Genomic DNA, 17,664 nt, shown 5'->3' on the forward strand with positions numbered 1-17,664 from the left:
CCTACACCTGAATTTCTTAAGTGTGAGCTATTGTGGACAATGGGGGTCTACAGGCATTTAAATATGAACCAATGTCAACTGCCTGTAAATATAAAAAAGAAGATGTGGTATGATTGCCAATGAGACAACTCTCCACAAGAGACCAAATGACACAGAAATTAACAACTATAGGTCACCATACGGCCTTCAACAATGAGCAAAGCCCATACCGCACAGTCAGCTATAAAAGGCCCCGAAATGACAATGTAAAACAATTCAAACGAGAAAACTAACGGCCTAATTAATGTACAGAAAATGACAGAAAAAAAAAATATGTAACATAAACAAACGACAACCACTGAATTACAGGCTCCTGACTTGGGACAGGCACATACATACAGAATGTGGCGGGGTTAAACATGTTAGCGGCATCCCAACCCTCCCCATAACCTGGGACAGTGGTGTAACACTGTGTTCATTGCAACTTCTCTTAAATAAATGACAATTTGCTGAATTGGGTACCACTGAAACTGTGAATTTCTGACATTCAACGTTTCCCTATTACACAGCAGAATGATTTTACTCCATGACCACCTACAATTTACTATAATTGTCCACTTATAATTTCAAAATATTTTAAAAGTCTCCTATTAATACAGAAATTGAAATCTTTGAGCTTTTCAATTTAATGTGAATTGAATCTTGGGTCTTTTTATAAAAATTTGAGAAACCTAGTAGGTGTTTTTGAAGCTACACTGACCAATTAATGGCAAAGGATGGACAACAATTCACTTTCCAATCTTAATATATGCACAAATCTTTATATTCATAATTTAATATCATAAATATTAAAATTTGTTATTATTAATCGCATTAAACTGACAGTTTCCCAACAGAACCCTTTTAAGTTCTGGTGATCACAAGTTAGGAATACAATAAGACGTTTTCTATGCCACTAAAGAGACACATTTACAACCTGTCAATTACCTGGTTTCTACCTGTGACTATTGATTGCAGGTAAAACCCTATGATTAAAACGGTTTAGCAAGTAACCCTATCCATAAAAGATATGTCTAATTCTAATGTGTTTAGATGACATTACCGCTTCAATAGTTAATTATGTATGTTGAAACTACTATGTAAATGTAAATATGTTTTCATGATAAATAACTTATAAAACGGTAAATACTGTTTTACAATCTTGGCAGCCTTTTAAGGTATTTAAATTCATTTTTATTTATTTATGGAAGCATGCCTTTTTTTCTCTTGATTGTAGCTTTGAATGCAACACCATCAGTTAACCAAGGAATTTAAAGTACCATAGTATATGTCAATTATTATAATCATTCTTTTTAATGTGACACATCAGTACTCATTCAAAGTCTATGACGCTTCTTTTCACATTCAACACAAATATTAAAACAGCCTACTTATGTAAAATCAAAATGGCCTTTTGAAATGAACATAAACAGGTCAACCTTCCTAGTCGTAATAATGAATGGGAATGTTTGTTATAAAACACAATTACTTGTACAAATTTCGATAGTAAATGAAGACATTCAAATTCAAGTCCTTTAGGTCTTTTGCTGTCAACTTTCAAGGTACTTGTCCTACTTCAAAGATGAAAATTTTATCATACAAAAGTTAAGTCTGAACAGTTTTGTACACAAATTAAAGTTCAGCATTTCCAACAGATAATCATTTACACATGGAATTTCAGATTTTTAGAGGTATTTTTATAAAAGAATTAATAATTCCTAATAAAGAAAGAAATAAAATAAATTAACTTCATCTATACATAATAATCCATTGAAACACTTCATAAACTTATTCAATTTGTTTATTGAAGTGTGTTTTATAAAGCATGATCATCATCTCGGAGGCAAAGCCAACAAACATTACATGTACATCAATTACATAATAACTTCCTATAATCGATGCAGCTGTTTTCATATTTTTTTTACCAATGTGCCAATTCACTTTTAAGTAATAATCTGATAAATCATCTCTCCTGAGATTGAAGAAGTGCATGTTATCAGGAAATTTATCATTTTTCTGCAAACAAAATTTCTTTCAGTTTCATTGATTTTTAATATTTAATTTATTATTTGATCATTAAACAATTTGAGGACAAATGTTTGTCATTCTTTGGCTCATCTTTAATAGCTGAATATCTTTTCAAACTGTCACACCTGATGTGTTCTCTATCAAATGAACTAATTTCAAAATAATTATCAAATAAAGCAAAATATAGATAAAACTTCATGGTTAAATATCTATATTATAGAATTTCAAAAAGTTAATCAAGGAACTTTTTTGATGATGCTTATTTATAATTAAGGAACAAAGATCAATTACACTAGTCTGTTAAATAGTGTGCGCTGAAAAAGTTGCTTTGTGAATTTCCAATAATTATTTAGAATGAATTTTAATTAAATGTGAATCATTCTCTACAGACTCATTTGGCTAGTAAAATGATATTCTATAGAGGGATTTGTAATCACAAAAACTGTAGTTCCATCATTGGAAAATTTACATTTCAGTCCACTTGAATAGCTTAAAACTGATATTTAATAACCAGGTATCAGCTAGGTCTCGCACAAGATAGGCCTTTGTATATATGTTTTGAGTGAAACAGTTTCTGATCAGATACTGAATCACCTAAGGTTGCTTTCAAAAGTAAAAACAAATGCATACCACTTCATTTTATCACAAGTCTTTTTCATTATTTTTGATTTTTGTAAAGTGTTAAAATAAAGACAAGTGTAAAACACAGATAATAAAAATTTCAAATTAAAGACACAAGCGTATGGACAAAACACCAAAGTTTTGACCACAATGAAAATTAAGTGTTGTCAAATCTTCCATTAAGCTAAATATATATCTCAAATAATTCTGTTTTCAGTTGTCTCAGTGTTGCTTCTTCGATCTGGAATTTCCATCACAGATCCTTTATGTAATTTCACCCAACTATCTATAACTTATCATATCATAAAATGGCTACCAGTACACATCAAAATATTTGTTTTCAAATAATATCTAAGGATACCGTTTGTATTTATTGACCCTTTTCCCTACCATAGAGACTATTGTATTTTACTCTAGACATTCAATTATTCATATATATATGTCTGAGATATTAAAGTACTGTATGATGTTTCACATCATTCCTCAACATAACCTTTGGTAGCTTAATAGCAAAATCAATATTTGTCCACTAAGAACAAATCAATATTCAATTGAATCTTTTTTTTTACCATAACAAACATTCATCTAATATATCAATTAGAAAGAAATTAATTAAACTAGCAGACTTTCATTGGATATTTGTATAAGTTTCCTCTTAAGGTCCATTCTGTTTTGTTTTTTTCCACTATAATTCATTATAAATAACCATTTTCGTTTGACATCAGACTAAACTGTGTTTGTAATGAAGTTTATCGTGATCTGCACTTAATCTCTGGGTCTGATCATTTTTTCAATATTGACTTCCTGAGGAACTATAGTGTTGCAGTCATTAACAATGTCATTATGTAGGAAAATTGTTGGACCTTATAGCTTTACATGCATACCAATCAATTTCTGTATGTTATGAAATTGACATACAACTAAAAATATACAGAAATTCAATTACAATGTATACAGAGTCAATGCCAAAAGTGATTACATAATAAGTGCATATTTTCACAATTTTACAAAGAAACACAAAGTACATTTCATTAGCAATAATGTCATGATTTTAATGCCATGTAATGTACAACACTTGATGTTATCAGTATCTTAGCATGTGGTTATAAAAAAAACTTTTACCTCTACAGTGTTTTTATTATTGATGAGCTCCAATGAAGTAAATATGAAATACATACCACAAGGAAAAAAGTGCTTAACAGTTTTTAGAAAATCTGTGATGAATATTCACCACCTCAAACTAATAATATATAAACTTATACTTATAGTTTTAGTGGAAATTACTTTAAAAATCAATAAAATGCTCCGCAGGGCGCAGCTTGATACGACCGCAGGGGTCGAACCCTGAACAGTTGGGGCAAGTATGGACACAACATTCAAGCTTGATACAGCTCTGAATTTGGATTGTGATTAAATATTTGACACAGCATAGGTTTCTGACACAGAATGAATGTGGTCTAAGAACTTAAGAATTTTAAATTGGACATTCACCTATTATGGTCCAATATCCAAAATCTAAATACATGGTTAGATTCAGCATATCAAAGAACCCCAAGAATTCAATTTTTGATGAAATCAAACAAAGTTTAATTTTGGACCCTTTTGACCTCAATGTGAACAAAGTTGATAACGGGGCCCAAAAATCAAAAATCTCAATACATGGTTAGATTCAGCATATCAAAGAACCCCATATGTTCAATTTTTGTTGAAATCAAACAAAGTTTAATTTTGGACCCCGATTTGGACCAACTTGAAAACTGGGCCCATAATCAAAAATCTAAATACATGTTTAGATTCAGCATATCAAAGAACCCTAAGAATTCAATTTTTGTTAAAATCAAACTAAGTTTCATTTTGAACCCTTTGGACCAATTTGAAAACGGAACCAAAAATTAAGAATCTAAATACACCGTTAGATTCAGCATATCAAAGAACCCCAATAATTCAATTTTTGATGAAATCAACCAAAGTTTAATTTTGGACCCTTTGGACCTCAATGTGGACCAATTTGAAAACGGGGCCAAAAAACCCCGTTGAAATTGGTCAAGAAATAAGCAATTTATACGAAGTATCTTTTTTTGCACAATACTGTGCAATTGAATATTTCTTGCTATTGGCAATACTGTACAATTGACAATTTCTTGCTATTGCGCAATATTGTGCTATTGGATATTTCTTGCTATTGCACAATACTGTGCAATTGAAGATTCCTTGCTATTGCGCAATACTGTGCAATTGAAGATTTCTTGCTATTGTGCAATACTGTGCAGTTGAAAATTTCTTGCTATTGCACAATACTTATTATATAATAATTTAAACATCCTGTTTGGTGTGTATCTCCTACCATATCATTATTATTTGCTTTTAAATATAAATCAGAAATAACCAACTTGAAATGGAAAATTTTAAAAGAAAAAAAAAGGAAAAAAAAAAAATTCCCCCCCCCCCCAAATTTTTTGAACCCCCTTATGATTCATCACCCCCAAACTCAATCCCAGCCTTCCCTTTGTGGTATGGTACCTTGCAGTACAATTTCAGAGAGATCCATACGCTTGAACACAAGTTATTGTCTGGAAACTAATAAAATGTGTTTTTTTGGCCCCTTTTTGGCCCCAAATTCCTAAACTTTTAGGGCAATTACCCCCAAACTCAAACCCAGCTTTCCCTTTGTGATATGGAACCTTGTAGTACAATTTCAGAAATATCCATACACTTACACACAAGTTATAGTCATGAAACTAGAAAAATGCTTGTTTTTTTCCCCTTTTTTGGCCCCTAATTCCTAATATTTTGAGGCAATTACCCCCAATATCAATTCCAGCATTCCCTGTGTGATATGGAACCTTGTGGTACAATGTCAGAGAGATCCATACACTAACACACAAGTTATTGTCTGAAAACTAGAAAAATGCTTATTTTTGGCCCCTTTTTGGCCCCTTATTCCTAAACGTTTTAGGCAATTACCCCCAAACTCAATTCCAGCTTTCCCTTTGTGATATGGAACCTTGTAGTACAATTACAGAAAGATCCATACACTTACACACAAGTTATTGTCATGAAACTAGAAAAATGCTTGTTTTTTTTGCCCCTTTTTTTGCCCCTAATTCCTAATATTTTGAGGCAATTACCCCCAAAATCAATCCCAGCATTCCCTGTGTGATATGGAACCTTGTGGCACAATGTCAGAGAGATCCATACACTAACACACAAGTTATGTCTGGAAGTTACAAAAATGCTTATTTTTGGCCCCTTTTTGGCCCCTAATTCCTGAACTGTTGGTACCATAACCCCCAAAATCAATCCCAACCTTCCTTTTGTGGTATTGAACCTTATGGTAAAATTTCATAGAGATCCATTCACTTCAACTAAAGTTAGAGTGTGAAAACCAATGTGTCTTCGGACGACGCCAACGTCATACCAATATACTACCGCAAAAATTTTTGCGGTCGTATAAAAATGAAGTACAGCTAGGTCGTTTTAGTAACAAAATTAAATAATATCTTCACTCATAAAATTTTCAATGATAAAATGCCCAATAAATATCATTGTATAAATTTGTTTCATCAGATGGCATCCAAGATCCAAAATTTTTCCTGCAGGGACCTTGACTTTTGACATCAAAATCATCCATCAAATTTTCTATTCCCAAATTCATAATAGTCTTACAAGTTTGCTAAAGATTGATATTCATTGACATTTGAAAATTGGAAGAATGGTGAAATGATAAATGTTTGAATGCCTGTCCAGACAACATCTATCATCTTGTGCAAGACAAGTTTAAAACATCAGAACCTGCCTAAAATATCTGTAATCGGCCACTTGCTTGATACTTACTCTGTTTAAGTAGTCCACACTGACCCATGTCCATTCACCATTACTGACACCACCTTGGACGTTAGTGTTCACTATGATTGTATTATTGCCAAGTGAGAAAGAGAACTGGACTTGTTCATCAATTATCTCCAGGGCAATGTAGTCATGCTTTTCATTGAAACGTCCATTGTAGAAGAGCAAGGCATTCTTAGCTTGTGTAGCAAATCTGAAAATAAATGAGAGGATTACATATATAAACTTCTAGAATGATAGAGTAATACGGAGAACCAGAATATTTTTATGGAGTATCTCAAAAGCATGTCCAATGTTTAGTATTTCATGCAATTTGTTAATTTTTTTACCTGAAATATTTTTACCAGGACAAATACTTTCATTCTTTTGTTTTTAAATTCAAAATAAGTGAAATTACCTCCTCCCCCTTTTTTTAAGCATAAGCATATTTCATTTTTGAATTCCTTTATTGGTTCATAAAGAAGACTGCAAATAAAGCATGATATGATTTATATTCAATAAACACAATGTCATTTTTGCTGTCAGTTTTTCAAGATCTAATTTCACATCATTTTGATGTTAAAAAACACTGTTACAATATTTGAGACTAAATACAATATTGACATATTGGGAAAACTTCCCGTATTAATCATAGTGATAGGCAATAAAACAATAAAACTTGTAATGGCCTACAAAGTTCATATTAAATTCCCACAAGAATAATCAATAATGAAACTTTCTTTCCTCACAAAATTACAATTTATATTGCAAATTATATCCTCAATGGTCAATTGAAATATTTATTGTACATTGGTTTCTTGGTTATTAATAATTTCATCAACACTTTTTTGTTTTACCCGTCTAATGTTAACATGCAACTTTCCTTGTGGGGGTTATTTTTCTCTTATCTAAAGATCACATAAAATGTGTGAAAATATCTACGGTGTGAACAGTTCACATCATTTTTGTTCACATCTACCATAATGATGTAAAGAGCACACTTATTGACTTACTCAGATTCAATCCCATTGCAAAAACAACGTGCATTGAAATCGCCCAAAAAATTTCTGCAAAATATTCATGTTTACTTTATATTTAAAGTTACAACCAACAGTTTCAAGTCTTGTTGAAATTAAATGTAAAATACAAGCTTATTCTAATTTGAAAAGTTGATCAAACAGTATAAAACTTGTTTTGAGTGTGGCCAGTGGGTAGGAATAAAGCCTACAATATACTCATTTGTTGACTGACAATAAACGTTATAAAGAAGGGGAAAAAAAGCCAGGTCTAGAACTGGTAAATTGTTGCAAAATCTCCTTCATAGTCAAATAACAAAACAGTTAGTTTCACATGGTGTATGCCCTCTACATACAATTTTAACTAAATTACCAAAAAATAATTTAGAAGGGGCTTTTAAATTTAGAAAGACGAGATATATAAATGAACAATTGCTTTTAACCTTTCTTAATAGAAAATAGCCGTATTTCACACTTCTCTTGCTAAAAATTTTTAAAGAAAATGATCTAATTGTTGCCCTGTTTGTTCTGTAGAGTTCCTGGGTCATCAAAAAGTGAATAATAATTGGTTAATTTTCAGAGCAATTTCAGTTTCTCCTTTCATTGTCATATTACAAAAGGGTCTGCGTAAGTAATTCTGGAAATATCTTTAAACTTAAATCTCTCCATTTAAACTCTTCTTATCAAAACAACTTATTTAGTTGACAATGTTTTGTCACAAGATGGCAAAATATTTACCAAAACAATATAAGAATCACTGAAAAAGGTAAAATTTTCCTTTGTTTGTTTTTTTACCCTTATTTCATGACTCATCTATAAAACAGATTTTTGAAATTCTGATTTCTTTATACTATAATCAATGTCAGACTAAAGAAATTTTTGTTTATACAATGGCACAATTGAAATAAGTATTCTAAATAAAATCTTGACATTAATATGTATTTTTTTCTTAAAATAAATTAAGTTCTTCAGTTTTATGACATTAAGAACTGGTAGAATGATGTTATAATGATATGATGCTGCAAGACAAAAAAAAGTATTTCTACAGGAATTAACCATCTGTCTACAGAAATAGAATGCAATCATTTCATAAATCTAGAATTCTTACGTTGGTTACTGCACAACAATGTGATATGTAAATGTAACAATTTACTTTAAGGAATTTTAGTTTTATGTGTTTATAACAAACACTTTCATGTAATAATCACGTAGGAAATATGAACAGTAACTCTATAGTAATACATATGTACCCATTCAAACAAGTTTAGAAAACATTGATCTAGCAAGAAACGATGATTGTTCACTGATGCCACAAAAAGTGTTTCACTTAAATTTTCTTCCCTAGAGCTTCTAATAATGACTTGACTTCCTTGATTTTGTGCTTTCCAATCAAGAACAGAAAGACCATTTGATTCCAGTTATAGATACTGCTGGCCTCGAACAATCACCATCCAATATGAACTTACTGATAACTCAATACTTATTAGGAGATTTCAGAAGAATAAAAGACTAATCCAATTAGTCTTATCATTCATAATCTTTTCCAGTAAGACCGACCTATTCAATAATTCAATACTCTATTCCTGGACTAATCTTTTCTAACAGATCAAATTGTCAGAATAATTTAATTCCCCTTATTACCTTAATTCTATCTTAAATCGGTTCCTGGATTTCAACGATGGAAATGTCAGATAAGATCCTTTGGTGAACCTTCGAGTTGTCAGTTGACAGAATTCATTGTAATGTATTTGCTGGCAGCCGTCACATCTAAATCCACCATTGATGAGAGGTACACATGGGAAAGAATTCTGACACAGGTCATTTGGACAATTTGTTACATCAAATTTTTCTTTGGTATTGATCTCACAAAATTTTCCTGAAAAAGAAAAATGGAAAGATAGTCAATAGTTTGTAAGCATGTGTTAGGAAAGGTTGTTAGATACTGTTGATTTGAAAGCAAAAAAAAATGTTTTTGGCTTGCCCCTTTTTACCATATGTTGTCTATTGAAAACGATGAACAAACTGAAGGAAACAACTGATCAAACTGGTACAAGCGTACTAATATTGGCCAAGTTTATCACAAGTATACCAGAAGAAGTAAAAATTTCACACTTAAGTTTCTGATTTAACATGTATATGTAAAATATGTGAATGAACTGTTGATTAATTTTATGTTAAATTGAAGTTGTTTGGAATTATTTAATGCCACAATCTGTAAATCCTTATAATTTCAAATCTGTTAAGTTTAATTGGACTTTAATGCATGGAATGAACAACCAACTAATGACAAATTACATGGGATAACATGGGATGAACAACCAATTTTTGATATGTTAGTCATAAAGTGCTTATTATCATCCTTGCTTAAGATTGCCAAATAACTCATCAACGACTACATAAGCACTATCTTTTAGTTTTGCTCTCTATATCAATTAAAAGTCCATAAAAAGTCATTTCTCATAACACTGGGTTCTCCTTCTTTTTACAACAAAATATTCAGATTTCTCCTGGACGTCAATCAATTTCAAGGAGAGTATCATAAGACATAGTTGAAAAAGTCAATATATTTCTTATGACAAAGACAATATAACTTTAGGAAGCTACAATCAATCCCCTTTTTAATAATCTCTCTGTAGACTTAAGTCATGGTCAGTAATTTAGTGCTATAATAATAGGCATAAAAAATGTCACCTCCTACAAAAATTTTGAAAGGGTCTACATGTACATTAACCAGGTGTGGAATTGTGATAAGGAAATAATTTGATTTCAAAACCTGCTATTATTAATATGTTAGATATTCAAGGATTTTCCAGGATTTTTGTCATTTTCATGAATTTCAAAGACATTTCCAGGCCTTGAACTTGAAATACTATTTCAGGCTATTTCCATTTTCAAGGTGTTGTGGGAACTATGAACACATTATCAGAATTAAAGCTGCATTGTGTGTTCTGTGTGTAACCTATGGAGTTAGCAATCAAGATGCTTTAACCTTTAGGATTTATAAACAGCCCAAAACACTTGAATAATTCATTCTATATTCATTGAATTACATAGAATCGGTTATAATTCATGCAAAAGACGGAAGGTTTTCATGGAAATTTAAACGTGAGGAACTGTATCCCCTAAAAATATCAATATATTCTATGCTAAATGACATTTTGTATCACGCTATATTCTGTCTACTGTTCTGTACATTATATCAATTATTAATAGATAAAAATACGTAACACTTTGCAACCCGTCTATAATTCAGTTGATATTGTTGTATGATGAAACTGAAGGAACACTGCCAATAATATGGAAATGATATTAACCATCTTCATTTCAAATCTTATCAAATTAAATTTGTAATATTTTGCTGGAGAAAAGTGTATTTTGATAGATGTTATATAATGTGTTTGACTTTCCCAAGGCATGTAATACCAACCAAACATGGAAATCATTGAAATATACTTGCTCTATTATTACAAATATTTGACAATGTGCTTGTAAACATGATGTCATTTAATATTTTCACACACCATAACAAAAAGGTTCACCACAGTTAGCTTTACATTTATAAAGACTTGAGAGAAACATTTCTTTTCTAATCTGTCAACCATAGCCAAACACATTATTTTTCATACATATAGGACCATTAATGAAATAGCACTGTGAAAATGTTTTGGAAGCTAAGAAAATATCAATTGTATTTAACTTAAAAATGATGCAAAATAGAAAACTGTTTAACTGAGAGAACATTTGAAAATATTTATATACAACAAAATGTACTAATTTTATTTGACAAAGGCACTGGAGATACCCATCCCTTAGTATGTCAGAAAATCTCCTTTTGGTGGGCTCCATATCTTCTTTACTACAGGAATGCAATCACATCAAAAACAACTTCACATCCCAATAGCCTTGCTTGACCTAGCTAAATAACCCTTACAATTTATCTACTTTGCCCATAAATTTTAGGCCAAATCTACTATTAAATATAATGAAATAATTATAACTGAATAACCACAATAGCTGTATGTACATGTCAAAAAGTACCTGCCATAATATAGGATATGTTTTCTTTTTGACAGATATATATCAAAAGGTTTAAATATTATCAACCACAATCTTAACATAACCTGGGCTCATCTCTGATTACCTATATTCTGTACTCATTGTTTGAATGTACCAAATTTCCTTCATTTTATGTAATGTTTGGTGATGTATTGAAATAGCAGAGTGATAAATGGCACATTGAATATTAAACAAAGGGTAATAGTAACAATGTGAATAGGACTATCATATCATATGATATTGTGTTAGGTAATTATACAGGGAAAATATATTCAAGTCCATTGTGTACAAGACAGATTACTGAAAACCCAAACACCCAAACAACATAAATATTCAATGCTTCTTTTGTAAAAAATGTGCAAAAGAGTTTTTTGGATTATTGTGTATCAGTGAGGATATGCATACTGATAGCTTATACCTGTGACATAAATTTTAAAATTTATAACACTGAATATTGACACTGTCATATATAAGTGCTAAAGGTATTCTTAAACACAGCATGAATCAACATTTTTCATATGTCAACAAATCTTCCTTGGACTGTGTTGAAATGGATCAGCTGCACATCTTTTGACATTTAAATTCTACCTGTATTATTTATATTATTATTACCTAAGAATATGAAGAAAAAAAGTATGTATACATACTTTAAAAATTTCAGTATTTGCTGTTTTCACTGTTAGAATGTACACCAGCTTAAGCTCTGGCATAATTTTATTTTTTTTCAAATTTTACTGAAATGTTACTCCCAAAAGCATAGTTGATCTTCAACAGTTTTTTTGTTTGTATTGTATTGTCCTATTGATTTCTTTTCTCTAAAACATTTGATATTTTTGGCTTCCTCAAGTCTTGAGCATGCCTGATAAAGGTGATTACATAATAAATCTTTTACATCCTACAATATCATGACAGTTACTGAAAAGTGTTCAGGGTAAATTATAAACTAGTTAATTTTACAAATGGGCACTCTGTTCCTTTTTACAGAACTTTATCTATTGGAAGAGTAAATTGCTTCCAACATTTGTCAAGGGAGATGTCAATCACTTACATGGAATTCCTCCTACTTCTCCAACTAGCCTAAGGATCGACCAAGTTAGAGATGTTTTGAGTAGTAGATTTTATGCAATTGAAATAGTTATGTCACAAAAATCAATCTACAACTGTAATGGAATTATTTACATCAAGAATATCAATAGTGAAACATTGAGCATAGTCTGACAGGATCAAGATGACTCTGTATCAGAATAGATCATTGATCTCCCTTGACAATAGATATGATTGGGTGAAAATTATTTTACAGTTAACTTCGTAAAACCAATGCACTGTATACAGCCTTCTTTTCTAAAACAAAAACATACATCCTTATAACATTATTGATGGATTTCTATTAGAAATATTTTTAGTTCTGCACTTTGCAAATTTTAATTTACATCAGTTTTATTCTTCCCATAATGCAGGAGTCAAGTTATGTGCTATTTACAATGATTTGTGATATTTTATTACAACATGGAAGCAGATATTAAGATTTGTTTTATATATAAATAGACAAGGCCACAATTAAAAATATTTCAGTTTGCCCAAACCCGACCCATGATGACTGGGTGTGGGTAGGTAGGTAGGCAAATTCTTTTTTTTTTATCAGAATTTGCATGAAAATATTTTTTTCCGTCAAACCTTTGTAGAGACAATCAAAAGCCATGAAAAACTGTCTGCCATTTTCACATGTTTTACTTCTTTACAGGGATGTCACTAGGTTTTGAAGTAGCAGGATTAATAATTAAAGTAGCAGGCAAGGATTGTCGGTGCGATGAGCTTTCTCGTCGCCCATCACGGGGAGGTTTTTTTTTTCTAAAATGGTGCAAAAATCCTGCATTCTGGGGGCTCCTGAACTCTAATTTAGTCCTAATCAAACACCATTTTTTTTAATGATGATAAGGTAAATGAGCAGCAAGATGGTCACATATTTTCTATAAAGTTGATCACATAAATATTATTATCACTATAACAAGACTTTCAGCTAACAAGTAGTTGAAGTTGTTTGAGGAAAATGATGAAGGATGACTCTGTAAGACATGGTGATCATTCAGGAAAAGATTCAAATTTGATCTTATTAGTTGAAAATATTTTTAGTTTAACTGTAGACATGCAATTATTCAAATAATTCGAACCCATAGACATTTTTTTTTATTTCTCAGTATTAATAATTTCACATGCTTATTACAATAAATCAGATGATGAATTGGACTGTTGCAGGCAAAAAGGTGAACTCTTTAAGGATGTACTTTGGTGAAATTAGAAAAATGTAGAATTTAAAATTGATACTATAAGTCAGAGGACTTCAAGAGCATTTAAGTTAAGAAGCAAACTAATGGAAAGAGAAGAAATCTACAATCTGCTTAAATTTTGGTATATGACCTTTTATGAGCTATTAATTGAAGTATTATATATGGAAAAAAATGGGGGTCATGGGGCAAAATATTTTACCCTGTATCGTAGGAAAAAACCAGAGTCCAAACATCTGACAGAAATTCCAAAACCTGACCTAAGTACATCCTTAAATACATAATCATGCAGGGCTCACACTACTTCAGAATCATAGGGAGAAGTGACTTCTCTTTTTGAAACTGATAGGGAGAAGTGCTCCTTTGCACACTGTGCTACAATGTTTGGTTTTTACTACCTATAGTACAAAGGGTCATATGTGAATAATGTATTTTTTATATTGTTCAATTCATATCTGAGTATACAATTAAAGTAAAAGTTCAAATTCAAAATTGTTTAAGTTTAGGTTCTTGTGAGAAACTACCAACTAAATATCTAGCACTAAAAAGATTTTTTTTTATGACAAAAAGATAAAGAAATTATAATATATAAATCACAATTCAATTAAAAAACTATCTTGTTTATCATGTTTATGAAATTCAGTGTTTCTCATCAAAAGATATACAAAGATAAGCTGGGCCATATATATTGGTATTAGTATTATAGTCCCAGAGTTAATTAAGCAAGTTTAATCAATATTTTGAAACAATCCATATATATGGAATTATATACATTAATCAAGTAAATCTAACAAATAGTCTGTTAATGCGTGTGGTATGCGCAATTTTTCCATTTTGGACCAATTTCCTTGTCAGCTGTTCCATTCATGCGTCCGTAGTTATTATTGTAAAAATACGGATTTCGGTCATAGCTGGTCCGTTTCCGATCCGTAGTTAGAAAACAGTTAATGGCGGACGATAAAATTTACAAAAATAAACGATGTTTGACAAGCTATTTGGAAAGGAATATAACGTTTTTAATGCAATAAATGGATTAAACATTTACTGGAGGCAAATTTTATCACGTTCAAATGAAGTAACAAACTTATTTTGTCGCCGAAAGTTAGATTGATGTACGATCTCGTGTAACAAGTACCGGAAGTGAATGAAGTGATAAAAAGTTGTCTTTTTATTAAATAATCTGCTTCACACTGTAAAGTCAATGCTTAAATCTCTGTTCTTCAATGTTTATCAATGTTTCATCGACTTGGTAAAAAAGGAAAACTTTGTGAAAATATTATTTTTGTCAATTTTGAAGTAGCCGGCGCCAAAGCAAAAGTAACCGTTCGTTAAATCAGAAGATAAAAACCGAGAACATCGAATATCGATTAACTGCGTCTCTTACACGCTTTCTTTTATCTTATTCACAGTTACTTTCAAACGCAAAGACGACGAACATTAAGTTTTATACGATGACGGAGCGGACACGAAAAAGATCCGAAAAAAAAAAATTCTTCAAAAAAACGGCAAAAAAAAGAATTTGAGTCGGCAGGTTTTTTTTGGGTCGGTCGCGTTTGGGCAAACATACCATATTTTTATTTTGGCCCAATTCAAAATGGAAACTGATTCATCTTATAACCTAACAAACTAATAGAGCTTTACTATCAAAATTTGGAGCGGCAAATTCATGATATAACTGGTTTTCTTTTAAATGTTTATATCAAATTTTTCTAATATCATATCCTGTCTAAGGTCAGGTGTATTCAGTTCTTTTTCTGAGTTTTGATACAGACAACAAATAATCTATTATTCTGAAAAGATGGGGAAACCCATGGTGGATCCACGGGCCCAAGGAGGCCAACCCTCAAAATCTTGTCTTAGTTGTGACTCCCTTGTAGGCCAAATATTTCGATGGACCCCTCCACACATCTTTTTATTTTCTGTACCTGCAAAGTTCTGTGCACATTTGCATGTGAAGCCTCCTTCTTTTCTTATACACTGGCCATTGTTTCTACAAGGGTTGCTATAACATAAGTCCACTTCCAAACTACAAAAAGCTGAGCTGTTACCTACAATGAAAATAAAGACTGAATAACTAAAACCAAAGTATACAAGTGTACAAGTGAGACAATGATTGTATTTTGATTGCAATCAAATTATAACTATGTATACAGTGCATTCATTAAGACCCGGTACCCGGTACTTTTACCCGCCTACGGAAGCGTCTGGTACCGGCAGAAAAAATAAAAATACAAAAAAAAATGTGTAAAATTCTTTTGAAGATCGTTCAAATCTAATTTCTTTCATTCCTTGATAATCTCCTTTCTACGCCGTTCATGTGTATGTTTAAAGGTGTCTTCGTCGAGGTCCGGGTTAAAGTATAGATCTATCTTCTGCCAATTTAGGTACACCTCCAAAGTAGGAGAAGTGATAATTATAAACCATGTGTCTGTATCTGTATCGTAAGAGCGCTTTAAAATGCGACGATTTAGCAGTATATTTTCAAGCGGCAAATTGTTGATGAATTTAAACAACAACAGCAATATTATGTCTAATAAAAGGAAAGCAGCTTGTATCACAGATTATTTTATGAATAAAAGGTTTAATAAAGGTGAACATTCTATGAAATTCAGAAAATCGTTAATCGTATTAAATCAGTTCGTTTCCCGTTGGACGTTGTCACTGATCTCCTTCTTCTCGATATGTGTTCTATGTTGTGATTGAATTTTTTAGTGTAAGACTTCGTGAAACAATCTGAACTAACACAACTGTTACGTTTACAAAATATAATATCTGACGAGATTTAAGACTTCTAAAATTAAAAAAAAAGACAGCTCTGAAGAAGTGAAAAAAAAACATTTATACTTACTATAGTCAAGAATCCTATGATTAATTCCCCCCCCCCCCCCCCCCCCCTTTTCACAATCACCCCTTTTTATAAATATTAAAGTTAAGTGAAAGTTGAATACATGTTTTTTTTTCTGACAAGAACAACCATCACAACACTTAGCATATATCAAAAACGTTTGTTTGCTGTTTTGCATGAGAGCATGTTTATTGTTCATGTTGTTTAATTGTTTGCATGAGCATGACACTGTTAAATTACCTACACAAACAATTGACACAGTTATGATTATAACAAAGCAATAAAAAAAGTTACAAGTTTTATCATCAATTTTTTTTAATAATATACTATGTAACTTATGAAATTTCATTCACAAAATTGAACAAATGCAAAACTTTTAATAAAAGTATAAAAACGAACAAAACATTTAAACAACATTTCACATGAAACCCCTGCATTATAGGTCATACCATGGAAGTATTATATTGACAATAATATAATACTTCCATGGTCATACATATTTTATAACTGATTACAAAATAATTATAAGCAATGTATTTTCAGATGATTACTCTAGCATGTCTAGAAAACCAATTCAATGTTAACTTACCCAAAATTGAAGCAAATATTACAGACTTTACCCTATTTTTTTTAAGTAAAAAATTAAGGCTGAAATCCCTAAAATCCATGAGCTTCTGGGGGGCCGAAGCCCCCCTGGTCCCCCTACCAGGGCTAGCCCTGGACCCACTGGGGGCCTTAAGTGGCCCCCAGACCCCTTGCCATTTAGGTTTGGTTCCCCCTATAATCTCAAAGGTACCTTCAGTCTAAAAAAATAATGAAACCCCTGTGTATATGGCTAAATAAGTTATTACTTAATCTTTAGCTTTCATCAATTTTGATAAGTTTATGAAATAAATATTTATATATATAGTGTATTCATCTGAAGTCTAAGTGATGCCTTCAACAGATTAAAAGCTAGCTCTGCAAGTTCAAA

General features: G+C 31.3%; 1 protein-coding gene across 4 annotated transcripts in view; it reads right to left on the minus strand.

The window, feature by feature from the left end:
- LOC127701532 (cadherin EGF LAG seven-pass G-type receptor 2-like) overlaps positions 1-17,664 on the minus strand; it is a 69,193-nt gene that overhangs the window by 36,450 nt on the left and 15,079 nt on the right. For all 4 annotated transcript variants that reach the window (XM_052205436.1, XM_052205456.1, XM_052205426.1 and 1 more), the window contains exons 4-6: positions 15,772-15,894; positions 9,150-9,384; positions 6,502-6,706 (exon numbers count right to left, since the gene is read on the minus strand). In XM_052205436.1, the coding sequence (XP_052061396.1) occupies positions 6,502-6,706; positions 9,150-9,384; positions 15,772-15,894 (563 nt within the window). The remainder of the gene's footprint in view (positions 1-6,501; positions 6,707-9,149; positions 9,385-15,771; positions 15,895-17,664) is intronic.

The sequence above is a fragment of the Mytilus californianus genome, unplaced genomic scaffold (assembly GCF_021869535.1).
Source record: "Mytilus californianus isolate M0D057914Y unplaced genomic scaffold, xbMytCali1.0.p SCAF_1, whole genome shotgun sequence".
NCBI classification, from domain to species: Eukaryota; Metazoa; Mollusca; class Bivalvia; order Mytilida; family Mytilidae; genus Mytilus; species Mytilus californianus.